The 15,324-nt window shown below is 51.9% G+C and overlaps 1 protein-coding gene across 1 annotated transcript in view; it reads right to left on the reverse strand.

Annotated features, from left to right (window-relative positions):
* LOC129485293 (guanylate cyclase D-like) overlaps positions 1–15,324 on the reverse strand; it is a 34,313-nt gene that overhangs the window by 17,196 nt on the left and 1,793 nt on the right. Inside the window, 13 exon segments of the mRNA XM_055284666.1 lie at positions 377–540; positions 3,728–3,795; positions 3,798–3,900; positions 8,492–8,613; positions 8,856–8,951; positions 8,954–9,008; positions 9,247–9,328; positions 9,330–9,379; positions 11,099–11,179; positions 12,953–13,135; positions 13,307–13,351; positions 14,097–14,191; positions 14,838–15,137. Of these exon segments, the coding sequence (XP_055140641.1) occupies positions 377–540; positions 3,728–3,795; positions 3,798–3,900; positions 8,492–8,613; positions 8,856–8,951; positions 8,954–9,008; positions 9,247–9,328; positions 9,330–9,379; positions 11,099–11,179; positions 12,953–13,135; positions 13,307–13,351; positions 14,097–14,191; positions 14,838–15,137 (1,444 nt within the window).

Consider the following 15,324-nt stretch of genomic DNA (forward strand, 5'->3'; position numbering starts at 1 on the left):
CTCACATGCCCAACAGAGTACCTAGCACATGGTGAGGGCTCTATAAAAATATGTTGTATAAGCCATGTGCAGTGGCTCACGCCTATAATCCCAGCACTTTGGGAGGCTGAGGAAGGACAATCACTTAAGGCCAGGAGTTTGAGGCCAGCCTGGGCAACATAGTGAGATCCTGTATCTAAAATAATAATAATAAACAAAACTAACTAAACTAACTAAACAAAGTAATGGGCTGCATAAGAAAAATGTTAGATAAATAAACATGGATGAGTGAATTGAATAAATTCATGGAATCCAGATCTGCTGAGCACCTGCTTTATTCCAGGCCCTGTGCTTAGAGCTAAAGCTAGAGGCACACTCAAGTCCAGGGGCCACTCACGGGGGAATCATCTGACAGAGCAGCCTTTCTTTCTTCTCTCTCTTCAGCTCCAGTTCCTCAGTCTGCTCCTGAATCAGGTCCTCCAGGTTCTGGGAATATTTCTCCAGCAACCACAGCATGGAGTCAGCAACACTGGTCTTCTTGCCTTGGTTGATGCTTTTGAACTGAAAATGGAACAAAAATGCCAAGTCATCCATGAAGGTCAGCACACCTGGTCCTCAGCTGGGAGTCTGGGGCCACAGAAATGCACCAAACAGAATCCCCGCTTGTAGGAGCTGCATTGTTGTGGGGAACAGATATGTAAATGACAGGGGGATGGTGGCTCCGACAAAGGAAAAGTGCAATCAGCTTTGTGCCAGATTAACGGGTTAATTCTGTGTGGAGTGGGCAGGCAGCAAGAGGGCTTTGCAAAGGAGCCTGTACCCAGCACAGCATTATGGTTAACAAACACAACCCTATTGCACTGGGTCTCACAACAACACTGTGAGATTCTTTGTTCTTCTCAAAGGTAGATTGATAGATGATAGATAGATAGATAGATAGATAGATAGATAGATAGATAGATAGATAATAGACAAATAAACAGATGGATGGATGGACAGATGGACAGACAGATGGACAGATGGATGGATGGATGGATGAACAGATGGATGGATGAATGAATGGATGGATGGATGGATGGATGGATGGATGGATGGACAGATGGAAGGGTAGGTGGATGGATGGGTGAATAGATAGAAAGAATATATGTAGATTATTTATATGTATAATCTGTCTCTATTTCTACTTTGTTCCTCTGAAATTTTAATGATGAAGAAGAATAAAAGCAGTACCACACAATAAAATAATAAACGTGTGAGGATATTAGGACCAAAGGAGAGTAAAGACTTTTTTAAAAAATAGGTAAATCTAGGAGTGAAATCTGTATGCAAAATCCATGCTAGAATTTGGTCACCATTTTGGATATGAGCTTCCTAGCAACAAAGCAAAGAGGGAAATATAGATTACACAATCCATGGGGTCCATAAGACAATGAAACATTAAACTAATTGCTCAAAAGAAATACAACTACTCCTAGTGCCAAGCAAAGAGAAGAGCCTCTTAGTTCTTTGTATGAGAACCCTTATGTGTGATCATAAACTACATCTTCAACAACAACCTTACAGGACATCTGGCAGCAGTTTTCCTAGGAAGACTTACTAGAACCTTACCCAGTGTGGTTTGCACCTTCCCAGAGTGCAGTCAGTAGGAGAAGCAAATCAATAATGGTCAAAGTGAAGGGGTCCATGCTTGTCAAAATCCAGCATCTTGAACGTGTGAGTGTGTGTGTGTGTGTTGTGTGTGTGTGTAGGTATGCACATCCAACCTCCATTAATGCCATGTCTCTCAGCCAAATGTCTGCAAGGTAGGGAGTGGCAGCAGCCCCTGAAATGCACCTATTTTGTATTGTCCAACAAAAGCAGAGGCATAAGCTTTACAGGGTGGGCATGACAGCTGCTGACCTTGAGACACCAACAAGGACATGAAGCCAACTCCAAGGTCACCTCTGCATGGAAGGTCACCATTTCATAAATGAAGGGACAAAGGATCTGAGAGGTGAAATAACTTGCCAAGGAGAACACAGTGGTGGATATGAGTTTCAAACTAAAGTCTTTTATATTAATTTTATCACCAGCCACCCCACTGAATTATTTTATCATTTGGAATTATATGTATTTCTTCTTCCTTTACAAAATTAATTTTCTTGTCTAACTGCATTGGCTACTACTCCTAGAACAATGTGAAATGAATATAAACCCAGGCCTTTTTTTTTTTTTTTTTTTTTTTTTGAGACAGAGTTTCGCTCTTGTTATCCGGGCTGGAGTGCAATGGTGCGATCTCGGCTCACCACAACTTCTGCTTCCCGAAACCCAGGCCTTTTGACTTTAATGTCAATGTTCTTTCTCTTGTACCTTACTCACTCTCTCCTTCTCAAAGAGCTACATTTAAAAAAAAATAGTTATCTCACTGGACGGTCACACCTATCTGGAGAGTTAGGCCAGGGTTAGTTATCTTTCCAGGAAACACACAGGGAGGCTGAGGCCCAAGAGGACCATTAACTTGTCCAAGGTCAAACAGTGGGTAAGTGGGGTCATATCCACTGGATTCTCACATAGATGTGAATCCAGGCATCTGACCCCTCACCTCCCCACACTGTGATACCATTCCCCGCTTCTTCAGGCTGAATTCATGTGTGCCCATCTCAGCCTTCTTTGCTGTGGGGCCTTGGGCAGGAATCTTGGCCAAGAATCCCACAGTCACCCCTCACTCAAGGCAAGAGCCCTTCCCCACCTCACTGGCCATGGCAACCTCTGATCCCCTGGAAAGATTCCAGGCTTGTGCTTTAGAAACTGGTTGCTCATCCTAGCTCTGCTACCCACCATTATGGTGACTGCTTAGAGGTCATTTACTCTGAGCTCCAGATTTCTCATCTGTGGAGGGGGGCACCACCCCTGATGCCAGAGCTAAGTGGGGAGGGGGTGTGGGAAGAGAGGGGACGGGCAGGGCTTCTCAAAGGACACCTGTGTGCGTCTCTTTGGACTGCCTTGCTGCCTCTCTCCCTCTCGTCACCTGTCCTAACCCCCTTATTGTTCCCTGAACCGCTCCTTGGCAACTCTCCACCATGGCTGGGGAGTGGAGGACGGGAAGGGGAGGCACTGTTCCCTTGGGTCTGATGGGTTGGCGCCGTGGAAGCCATTGGCCAGCTTGGTCACGTTCACACACTCCACTGCTGCCCCGCCAGCTTGCACAGACTTGCTTTGCCCCTCCCACTGAAATCCCCAAGGCAGTCCTGGGGGTCGCCCAGGGCCCCTCACATTTTTCCCTCACTGACTCAGGAAGTAGTACTGTCTCCACAGCCACAATGGCCTCTCTCCTCTAGTGCCAGAAGGCCTGGTACAAGGTGGGGTTCCTGGCGCAGCTCTGCAGACAGACAGACCTGGGTTGGACTCCAGCCCCACCTTTCACTCGCTCAGTTATCTTGGGCAAGTCCCCTCCAGGCCTCATTTCTCTCCCACGAAGCCAAGAAACTAACACTGTTTCTTCAGAGGGCTGTGGCGAGGATGAAAGGAGGGGAGCATGGCCCTCAGCATGGGGCTTGACACTCAGGAAGACATGGGACAAACGTCCCTGGAACCTGTGGTCCTGAGAAAGTTCTTTAAAGGGCGGACCTCAGGGGTGACAGTACTGGGTGGTTGCCACTTACTGCGTGCCTTTCCAGGTCCCAGAGAAAGCACAGGGCTTGCATGAGCTAAACGAGCTGAACTAATGGGCCATTTTTTGTGAGCACCCGCTCCTCTGGGGAGCACTCACTTGGCTGTAGATCTGGTCCATGCTAGGTCTGTACTCTGGAGCCTCGTCCCAGCACTGCTTCATCAGCCGACACACTCAGGTGGCCCTTGATCAGGGGTCACCAGCGGCCGGCACAGAGGAGGGGGAGATGCCACCCTCCTGATGATTTCGGCAACAAACACCATGGGGCAGGCCTGGGGTCCTGGGAAGGGTCATGAAAGGAGCCTGGCCTCGGATCCTGAGAGCGTGGGCAGGGTAGGCTTATGGCAGTGCCAGGTTCTGGGCCTGAGGATATTCCTCAGCTCCTGTTTCCAGGGTATGGCTGGCAGCGGATGTGGCATTGTTGCTCTCCTGGGTCTACCCTGGGTGTGGCCAAGGAAAGGGTCTCAAACTGGGATCCAGGAGAGCTGCAAGCTGGTTTTGAATTCTGGATCTGCCACCACAATACTATGGGATGGTGGAGAAGACAATGACCTCTCTGAGCCTCAGTCTCCCTATCTGTGAAATGAGCATATAAACTGCCTTCTTTTTTCTTTTTTTCTTTTCTGTTCTCTTTTTTTTTTTTTTTTTTTTTAATGTCGTGATCTCAGCTTACCACAACCTCTGCCTCCCAGGTTCAAGCGATTCTCCTGCCTCAGCCTCCAGGCATGCATCACCACGCCCAACTAATTTTGTATTTTCAGTAGAGACGGGGTTTCTCCATGTTAGTCAGACTGGTCTCAAATAAACTGTCTTCTTGAGAGGAGTGCTGAGGTGGAAGACGACGGATGTTAGCACCTGGCAGACTCTCCCCCACCCTCAGGCCCCGCAAAAACTGCCACTGCTGTGTTGCCAACGACGCCTACCAATGATCTTGAAACCTTGACAGCGCAGCTCTTTCCTCCAGCCTTGCCACGCAGACACTGGTGTGCTGGTTCCCCACGGGTGTGAACGACACTGCCTGCTTATCATTATCATAATCATTATGATTCTGTCCTCAAGAAAACCTGGCCACGCGTCATCCTGTCTCCACACCAGGCTAAGTCAGTGCTCTAGTTCTGCTATGACTCTGAGCCTCAGTTTCCCCACCTAACAACTGATGGAAATAACCCCTGCCTCGGGGGCTGCTGGAGAGCCAGGGAGAGCCGAGCGATTCTAAAGTAGGCTGGGAGGAAGAGGGGCTGACACCAAGCTCAGCCTCTGGAGTCCACAGATCAAAGTGGGACTTTAGATGACCCATTTACGGTCCGCACAAGGCGCATCACCTCTCTGAGCCTCAGCTTCCTCACCTGGAAGACGGGTATAACCATACTACATATTTGGAAGGGTTGTCACGAGGCAGAGTAGGAGGGCCGGGATCCTCCTCTCATGAGTGAGGGAGGTGGGAGCCCTTGGAGCCAGGGAGGAGAAATTTCTTTCTGGGTTTCAGTCCCCTTCCCACCCCTTTTTGGCTTCCTGTTGGGGATAGTGCAGGAGTCACCATTCCATTTTACAGACGGGGAAACTGAGGCTCCTGGGAGTGAAATCAGGTACCCACACAGGGCCAGTCAAAAGCAGACACTAGAACTGGGCCTGATTTGCCCCCAGCCTGCACAATCTCCTCTGCCCAGAGGTTCCCAGCCTACAGGCGTTAGACCCTGAGGGCCCCCAAGTGTGGGATCTGGGAAGTCGTATGTGCTTACAAAAGACTGTGTGTGCTGATGGAACCAATCATACACCACATGCACACATGTACTACTGATTCTCAAAGGTATGCAGATGGCACTGTAATGAATACAATACAAATCCATTTCAAAGTGTTGCTGATTTCACAGCCGATTTCATCACTGGGTATGTTCTCAGTTAGTGGATATTAGAAGTCAAATAGTAGCATGTGAGGCTGTAAGCATTTGTGACATTAAAATGGAGTCTTCATATGTGAACATGCTGGGAACCCCTGCCCCAGGCCAGGCTAGGTCTCATGCTTCCCTCACTGCACCAGGTATGCTGTCCACACCCCAGGCATAGCCTTGCTTGATGGACAGTGCTGAGGGCTGAGGGAGGAGGCTGAGCATCCAGCTCTGGTGGGAACTTGCTGGGCTCTAAGAGGATGCCCCACGGATGACTCCAAGAGATTTTAGAACACTGAGTTTGGACCAGGGATGTCCACCCAATCCCAGGTCCACAGCTTCCCCTCTGAGAAGTCCCTTCCCCTCTCTGAGCCTCACTTAACTCTAAAAGGGGGGCGATTAGCCACCTCCCAGGGTTATCAAATGGATTCATGCACATGAAAGTGCCTTGGGAACTGCAAAGTGCCCCCCCCCCCCACCCACAGGATCCTAAAGAGATGTTAGAGTCAGGAGAGAACCTGGTACCCCCCTTAGCACACTCCTCACATCACCCCGCAGATATTTATTGAGCACCCAGTGCATGCCAGGCACTCTGTCTACAGCATTTCACTGAATCCTCACAGCTGCTCTGGAAGGCAGACATCATGGTTCCCATTTTACAGATGAGAACACTGAGGCTTGGAGCCTAAAAGGGATTTACTCGAAGTCACGAGGCATGTTGGTGTGGAGCTGGGCTTAGGTTGGTGTTCCCTGGAGCCTGTGGCCTGAGCCCTGTACTCCCTGAGGCCTAGGAAAGCACACAGCAGGAAGCAGTGGGCCCTAGGCTGACAGCCTCCTCAAGGGTGGCCAGAGCATTCCAGGCCTGGGTGCCTGCACCCAAAGCTGGATGGAGCCAGGCCTGGAGCGCCTTGCACTGGTGGCATGGCTTGCAGATCCCATCTGGCCAGTCCTTCCCTCCTCAGAGGCAGATGACGGGGAGGCCGCCAAGGAGTGTTGAACAAATGGTCTGATAAGGCCCCCCTTCTTCCCACTCCTCCACCTCATAAATTTGGGCCTGGAATGCTCATTATTCACAGGGCAGTGCTGTGGTGGAGAAAGGTAGTGGGGCTAGGCGTCCTGTGAATTAAAGATTATCCATTGGGGTGGGAGCTGATGGTGAGCTCGGCACTGTCACTGCTCTGCACTGTGGGCCGAGGTGCCAGGTGTCTGTGGAGGGCCAGGTCCCTGGGACTGGGAAGAGGCAGCAGGAGGATGACAGAAAGAGTAGTCTGGGGTCCAGGGAGCCCAGACAGAGAGCACAGAGGGGAGGAAACATTTCTGGAGTTGGGCCTTGGCACTGGGGCTGGAAGAGAGAAAGTGTGTACAGGCCAGGTGATGATAGGGAAGCTGCAAGTGATTATCCTGGGGAGCCAGAAATGTGAGGACAGAGATGCTCTGAAGAAGCCTGCCTGGGCAGGTAACGAAGCCCCCTGGTATTGAGCAGCCTGGCCACATTGGCTGGGGATCTGGCACATTTGTTACTGGATTCCCATTTATAGATGAGAACACTGAGGCTCAGAGAGGGTAAGCGTTTTGTGTAAGGTCACAGAGTAAGACAGTGACACAGCTGGAGTAGGGCTGAGCTCTGTGTAGCCTGTGCTGGGCATGGAGGGCAGGTGCAGTCGGGGCATGAGCACCTACACGCATGGCAGTGACACTGGGGAGGACGGCAGGGGCGGGGATTTTCACCCAGAGCACAACCTCCTTAGCCCCTGGAGTGGGTCAGCTGCTATTCTGGCAGAGTTGCTGAAGGCTGTAGGGAAAAGAAAGATCAGACTGTTACTGTATCTATGTAGAAAGGGAAGACATGAGAGACTCCATTTTGAAAAAGACCTGTACTTTAAATAATTGCTTTGCTGAGATGTTGTTAATTTGTAGCTTTGCCCCAGCCACTTTGACCCAACCACTTTGACCCAACCTGGAGCTCACAAAAACATGTGTTGTATGAAATCAAGGTTTAAGTGATCTAGGGCTGTGCAGGACGTGCCTTGTTAACAAAATGTTTGCAAGCAGTATACTTGGTAAAAGTCATCGCCATTCTCTAGTCTCAATAAACCAGGGGCACAATGCACTGCGGAAAGCCGCAGGGACCTCTGCCCTTGAGAGCAGGGTATTGTCCAAGGTTTCTCCCCATGTGATAGTCTGAAATATGGCCTCGTGGGATGAGAAAGAACTGACCGTCCCCCAGCCCGACACCCGTAAAGGGTCTGTGCTGAGGTGGATTAGTAAAGGAGGAAAGCCTCTTGCAGTTGAGATAGAGGAAGGCCACTGTCTCCTGCCTGCCCCTGGAAACTGAATGTCTCGGTATGAAACCCGATTGTACATTTGTTCAATTCTGAGATGAGAGAAAAACCACCCTATGGTGGGAGGCGAGACATGTTTGCAGCAATGCTGCCTTGTTATTCTTTACTCCACTGAGATGTTTGGGTGGAGAGAAACATAAATCTGGCTTACGTGCACATCCAGGCATAGTACCTTCCCTTGAACTTAATTATGACATAGATTCTATTGCTCACATGTTTTTTGCTGACCTTCTCCTTATTATCACCCTGCCCTCCTACTACATTCCTTTTTGCTGAAATAACGAACATAATAATCAATAAAAACTGAGGGAACTCAGAGACCGGTGCCGGTGCAGGTCCTCGGTATGCTGAACGCCGGTCCCCTGGGCCCACTGTTGTTTCTCTATACTTTGTCTCTGTGTTTTATCTTTCTCAGTCTCTCATCCCACCCAACTAGAAATACCCACAGGTGTGGAGCGGCAGGCCACCCCTTCAAAGGCTGCTCGGTTTAAGTCAAGTTCTCATGGTCAGACTTTAGGTGTGCGTGTCTATGTGGTCTTAAGGCCCAGGTTTCCTGATTGCCATAGAGTTTCCCACTAGGCAGAGACTCTAGCCAGGGACAGCCAAGGAAGGGGAGGAGGATACCTACCTTCCACTGAGAGTCCCGAGGAGCAGTAGGGTGGGCCCCGAGTCAGCACCTCCTGCAGGATGATGCCGGTGCTGAAGATGTCACCTGTGAGGGTGCCCCGCCCAGGGCACCCAGGCCTCGGCAGCAGCTCTGCAATCACAGGGCAGGGCCACGCCACCATCACCTACTGACCGCCCAAGCCAGGCCGGGTGCATCTACTCTCCCCAGTTCACAGGTAAAGAGCCTACAGCTTGTTCAGAGATGAGAAGCATCAACTCAAGGTCACCAATGCCAGAGGACTGGAGATCGCCCTCTCCCAGCACCTTACAAGCACCTGGTTAAACAGAGGCCCCCAAACCTACTGGCAGCCCCCTGCCTATCCCTGAGCTGACCTTCCATGGCTGGCCAGGGTTGGGGAGCCTGCTAAGTGTCCAGGGGCTCTGCATAACCATGGTCAGTGACCTTGAGCACAAAGCGTCTGTCCACCAGTTTTGGAACTTGAGGCAGCCAGGAGGGAAATGGTGGCGGTGCAGATACCTCATGTCCTGAGGTGGACATGATGGGGGTCCGTTGGATCTGTAATGAATGAGAGGAAACCTGGTTCTCTCGGAATTCCCACAGGCCCCAGAAAGCCTTCCTGCCTCCCCGTACCCGTGGCCATGCTGTTTGGATATCCCTAGGTTAGACAAAGCTGAAAGAGCCCAGCTGTGGGAAATCTGAACATCTCCTGTCTCCCTGCCCTCCCCACTTCCCTGCAGTGCCAGGCCCAGGGAAGGATCTCACGCAGATCAAATCCAGCAGCAGGGGGGCCTTGAAGGTCCAGTCTAGGTGCAGGACCTCTTTCCGCAGCAGGTTCCCCAGAGGTCATGAAAAAGCCCAGGCAGGTAGCGACGTTCTCACACTGCAGCTCCCGCATCTGTCAGGGAAATGGGCACCTTAGCAGCCGTCAGGGGCCGTTTGAGGGCTGGACCAGGTGCAATCCACATCTAGGCCACCTGCACTTAGCACCAAGCACAAGGCTAAGCATGGAGAGGCATCAGAAATGTTAAATGAATGGATGGATGTACAGACAGATGGATGAATGGGTGGGTGGTGAGGGATGGATGGAGGATGGATGGATGAATGTATGCATGGATAGATGGTGGTGGGTGGTAGATGGATAGATAGATGGATGGGTGGGTGGATGGGTGGGTGGGGAGCTGGTGGGTAGGCAGGTAGTTGGGTGGGTGGGTGGTTGATGGGTGGGTGGGTGGATGGATGATGGGTGAATGGGTGGGTGAGTGGGTACTTGGTGGGCTGGCGGGTAGATGGGTGGGTGGGTGGATGGATGAGTGAATGGGTGGGTGGCTGGGTGGATGGATGGGTTGGTGGGTGATTGGTCAGTGGGTAGATGGGTGGTTGGTGGGTGGGTGAGTTTTTGGGTAGGTGGATGGGTGGTTGGTGGATGGGTGGTTGCATGGTTGGTGAGTGGGTGGGTAGATGGATGGGTGGATGGGTGGGTGGATGAATGGGTGGATGGATGGATGGGTGAGTGGATGGGTGGTTGGTGGGAGGGTGGTGAATGGGCGAATGAGTCAATAGGTGGATAAATGGCAGATCACTTGAAGCCAGGAGTTTGAGATCAGCCTGGCCAACATGGTGAAAACCTTTCTCTACTAAAAATATAAAAATTAGCTGGGTGTGATGGTGCACACCTGTAATCTCAGCTACTTGGGTGGCTGAGGTGGGAGGATCGCTTGAGCCCGGGAGCCAGAGGTTGTAGTGAGCTGAGATCCAGCCACTGCACTCCAGCCTGGGTGAAAGAGCGAGACCCTGTCTCAAAAAAAAAAAAAAAAAAAAATCTACATATATAGTTGCAAGATGCCCACTGGGAAATGCCTAACTTAACTTCCAGTCACTTAATCCTTCTGAACTTTATTTCAGACTGTGGTGATATTGGAGATATCAATACAATTCACCATGTATCAAAAGCACACCACTTGCCAGGAAGAGTTCTAAGTTATTTCATGCGTTCTCTGCAATCATAATCCTCCAGAAGGTGGCTATCACTAGCTCCATTTTACAGGAAAGCTAAGAGTTCCATGGAGGCAAGATTTCACCCAGATCTTCCCGACTCAAGTCTCAAGCTCTGTCTCCGTCCCTCAGTGCCTCTCAAGATGGTGACAATCTTGGGGGTGAAAATACTTATGTGGTTAGTGATAACAGGTGCTTAAGATCTCCCTGAGGGAGGGGACTTTGTCTCTCTTCTCCATTCTGTATCCCCAAAGCCCAGAACACTGCACATAAGTGCCTGGCACATAAGTGAGCTCAGTAAACAGCGAATAAAAGAAAGGATGGGTGGAGGGAGGGGCTGCAGGATGAGGTCCCTTCATGATGAGTTGCCATGTGAGGGCATTGATGGAGGGCACTACGCCCTGGTGGTGATGGGGATTGTGGGTTATGGGGTGGTGACATGGCTTTAAGGATGCTGGCATGGGACAGTGACAGCAATAGTGAACCACTGTGATTGAGGCATTGGCAATGGGCAGGATCACGATGGCAAGAATAACTTCCTCTTTGAGACCAATCTGGATCAGTAAGGGTCTCCTGAGCAGCGTCGCTCCCCACCCTCCCTCTGTGCCCTCTACAGGCCTGCCTTCCTCAGGAGGCTGAGGCAGTTTGGGCGCAGCTCAGGGTCTGAGACCACTTCACACTTCTTCATCCATACCCAGTCTCCCTGTTCAAGGAAGAGCAAGAGTTTAGCTGCTGCTGCTCCTCAGCTGTAGGACCTCAGGAAAACCCCTCTACCTCTCTCAGCTCAGTTTCTTCCCCATCAACGCATTCCTTCTGTGTGTTCTGAGCCAGGCACAGCCTGGTGAGTGGAAACATTTGCTATAAGCCGGGCAGAGCCAGGGGCCAGGCTTTGGCTGATGGACTCCAATTCCAGTCCTGACACCACCATTTTCCAGCTCTGTGACCTGGGGTGGGGGACTTCAGTTCTCTGAGCTGTAGGTTCCAAATCTGTAAAGTGAGGACGATAGCACCCACCCACATCTCAGGGGCTTAATGAGATGGTGGGTATCAAGTATGCTCGCCCCTGGTCTACAGCTTTGCCCTGCAGGCCTCAGGCCCTCATGACACCCCTAACCCTGTGAACTGCTTGGGTGGGGAGCTCTGTGACCTGGGGATTCATGGGGAGGAGAGAGGGGCGGGCGGGAGAGGAGGGGTCTCAGGTGGGGGCTCTGCCCTTGCCTTGGCCTGGCCCAGAGCTAGCTGTAACCTTGGCCTTCTCTCTTCCATCACTGATGGGTTTTGCCTTCTCAGCCTCACCTACAGCCCGTCAGCCAACTCGGAGAAGCAGACAAAACACTCTTTGTACACCACTAAAGCCTCCTTTCAGCAGGAAAGAAAAAAAGATGGAATTCCCTTAGGGGACAGGTAGAAAAGAAGGAGCAATCAGCTCATGTTGCTTCTGTAGAAACAACTAGTCTGGCTCATCTACCGTGAGAGTCTTGGTGTAGGTGAATCATAGCATCCATGAATTGTTGAACTTGAGAATGACAGCACCTCAGAAATGGCAGCGTCCTCAGCGTCCTGAGATCTTGCTGAGCTCACCTCTGACCGCCCAGCCTCCCTGCCAGCTGGTGACCCCGGCTCTGTCCGAGGTTATCCTGGGCTGGGTGCCGCCCCCACATGTCAGGGCCTGGGAGACCCAGGATCTCACCTTACCTAAGTAGGCAGGAGGGTGACCTAGGCTGGCCTTGGTCCCTAAGAGAGGCCCTGGGGTGAACCGCACCAGCAGCACTGAGGGCCAAGTGCCTGGGAACTGTTTGTTCCTTCAGGTCAGATCATGAACCATGCTGGGCCAGGAGTTGGGGTCCTACTTCCCACTCCTAGCCCTGCTACCAACTTGCCAAGTGACCCAGGAAAGGCACTGCTCCTATCTGGGCCTCAGTTTCTCAGTCTGTAACAGGAGTAGGCCATATAGAGGCCCAAGAGGTTATGGGCTCCCTCGGCTTCTCCCAAACTGACGGCAGCTGCCTAGGCCTGGGCATGGGGGTGGCAGAGGCCCTCGTTTGGTACAGGGCCACATTGGTGTGTTCCTGGGGGGCTGGCAGACTCTTTGCTGACCCCTGGGCCACTGACCTCAGGCTCCCACCATCCGCCACACTTCTCCATTCACCATCCACATGCAGTCTCTGGAGGGGGCAGGAGTGGTCAGGAGCGCAGACTGGGCCTCTGTCTGCTGTCCACCCACTCAGCTCAGCCCCTGCCCCACCCACCCGCCTGTTCAGGGGTGGATGGACAAAGGTGAGCTCCAGGGCTGTCAGCAAGATCCGGTGGGGGCCCCACACCAGCTGCAGCTACTGGATGCCCAAACTGGAGGCAAGAGAAGGGGCAGGGCAGTGGGAGTGATGCCAACGCCCCCTCCCAGCCTCAGTCTGGCCTCTGACTCAGAGCCGTTTCCATTTCTGTCTCCCTGTCAGTCCCAGCTGGGCCAGGAGGGCACTGAACACTGTCTCCACGCAGCCCCTCTGCCTCGGGCTCGGGTCTGGAACCCCTGGGCCTGACGCATCTGCTGGTCTCCAGTTGCATCGTTCCCAAGTTGCCAAGAGTCCTCGTGAGGCAGCCCAGAGAGGGCTGGGATTGGAAGGCTGCCCACTTCCAGATGCACCTGAGACTCAGGGATGGTCTGGATTCAGGAACACACAGGAATTTAGACCCCAGGGAGAATTGTTTTCAAAGCTGGAGGGCCCCTGGGAGTCATTCTGGCCAACCCCTCACTATACAGATGGGGAGCCTGAAGCTCAGGGTGTGCAGCACGTCCAGGGTCCTGGGCTTCTTCCTCAAGTCTCCAACAGACCTTCTCAGGAGGCAGCCAGGGCCGTGACAAGTCCTGGCTGGGGCTCTGGGACGGACAGGAGCACCGGGGGGGGGGCCCTAGGGTCCTGGGAGACAGAGGCTGGGAAAGCCCCCTGCAGACTGCCGGGGCTGTGCACGCAGAAGGGAGGCCCCGTGGGATAGGAGCCCTCTGCAGGCCTCTCCCCATAAGGCCACCAAAGTGATTTTTAAAGGCTTAAATCAAATCATTTCTTACTCAAACTCCACTGATGGTTTCCCATTTTACTTACAATAAGTTCAGACTCCTCGTGGCCCACCAAGCCTCATGTGCTCAGGCCCCAAGCTCATCTCAAATTCCTGTCTCATCACCCATGACAGCTCAGCCCCTCCACACTCCCGCCTGTGTTTTCCTCCATCAATTGGAGCTCACTCTGCCTCAGGCCCTTTGCACTTGCTTCCCTTGACTGGTAGCTCTTCATCCAGATCCTCATCTAGCTGCTTCCTTATCATTTGAAGCTCAGCTCAAGTGCCACCCCCCAAGTGGGCTTCCCTGCCCATCTAGCTCTTGTTGGCCACTACTCCATCCTGCTCCTCTATCACTGTATCTTGTTCTGTTTTCTCGGTGGCATCACCACTATGGGAATTTAGCTATCTGGTTATTTGGTTATTGCCTGTTTCCCCCTAACAGAATAGAAACTCCTTAAAGGCCAGGTCTGTCTTGTTCACCACTGTCTTCCTGACACCAGACGTAGTGGCACATGAGAGGGACTCAGTCCACATCTGTCAGATAAATGACTGCCTGAATGGCCCACCATCAGCATCCACATCCCTGTCACCACCTGCAGGCACTGCTGTCTTCTTAACACCAAGAAGCGGGCATCCCCAGGAGACCCGAGTTCATTGAGTCCTGTAAGCCAAGCCAGGCCAGCAGCTGCGTCCAATTTCGCCTTCCATGGTTTCAGCTACCCGCAGTCAATCAGGGTCTCAAAACATTAAGATATTTTGAAAGAGGCAGAAAGACAATATCCACTAACTTGTATTACAATATATTGTTATAATTGTTCTATTTTATTTAGTTATTGTTGTTAATCTCTTACCGTGTCTAATTTATAAATTAGACTTTCTTATAGGTATGTAGGTATAGGAAACGCAGCATATATAGAGTTTAGTACCATCCACGGCATCAGGCATCTGCTGGGGGTCTGGGAACATGTCCCCAGTGGATAAGGGGGACTACTGCAGACATATATATATATACATAAACATATACATACACATATACATATACGTACACATATACATTATACATACATATATACATATACATACATAAGCCCACCTCATGGGAAAAGTCATATACATATACATATACATATACATACACACATATGTATACAAGAAGGAGAAAGCGATTGACTACACCCAGGGACTAGGCAGAGAGATACTTTGTCAAAAAGAGGCCATGTGCCCATGGTGGAGATGGGCCTGAGCGCATGCACCCCTGCCCCTGGACCCCTGCTCAAGGCATACGGGGGTCTGCACTAGGAGCATACCTACCTGCTCTGGCTCCAGGTGGGCAGCCGCCTCTCTATCAGGCCAGGCAGCAGCAAAGGCCTTGTCTATGGGGCCAGACTCCAGGCTGATGGTGAGCACTGCATCATAGGCCTCCTGCAGGGGTCCACCAGTGCCGAAAGACAGGCAGGAGCGGTTGCAGTAGGACAGGGAGAAGAGCAGCGTGTCATAGGGCAGGAAGACCAATCTCCCATCCACCAGGCCCTTGGCCCAGGCACGGCTCAGCAGGGTGGTCATCTCCAAGCCCCCCCGCACCGCCGAGCGCATCCACAGCACCACAACTGGGGCCAGAGATGGCAGGGTCACCTTTGCAGGCCCATTTCCACTGTGGCCTGCCCTGAAGCCCACAGTTCTCTAGCCCTGGAGAGCTGCTCGGAACTCCCGGGCACCCGCTCTGCTGCCACCCCACCCCCACCCCACCCCCACTGGTCTAACAAAGGTAGAATTTCCCGTTAATCTGCCCCCTCA

This window comes from Symphalangus syndactylus, chromosome 6 (genome assembly GCF_028878055.3).
Source record: "Symphalangus syndactylus isolate Jambi chromosome 6, NHGRI_mSymSyn1-v2.1_pri, whole genome shotgun sequence".
NCBI classification, from domain to species: domain Eukaryota; kingdom Metazoa; phylum Chordata; class Mammalia; order Primates; family Hylobatidae; genus Symphalangus; species Symphalangus syndactylus.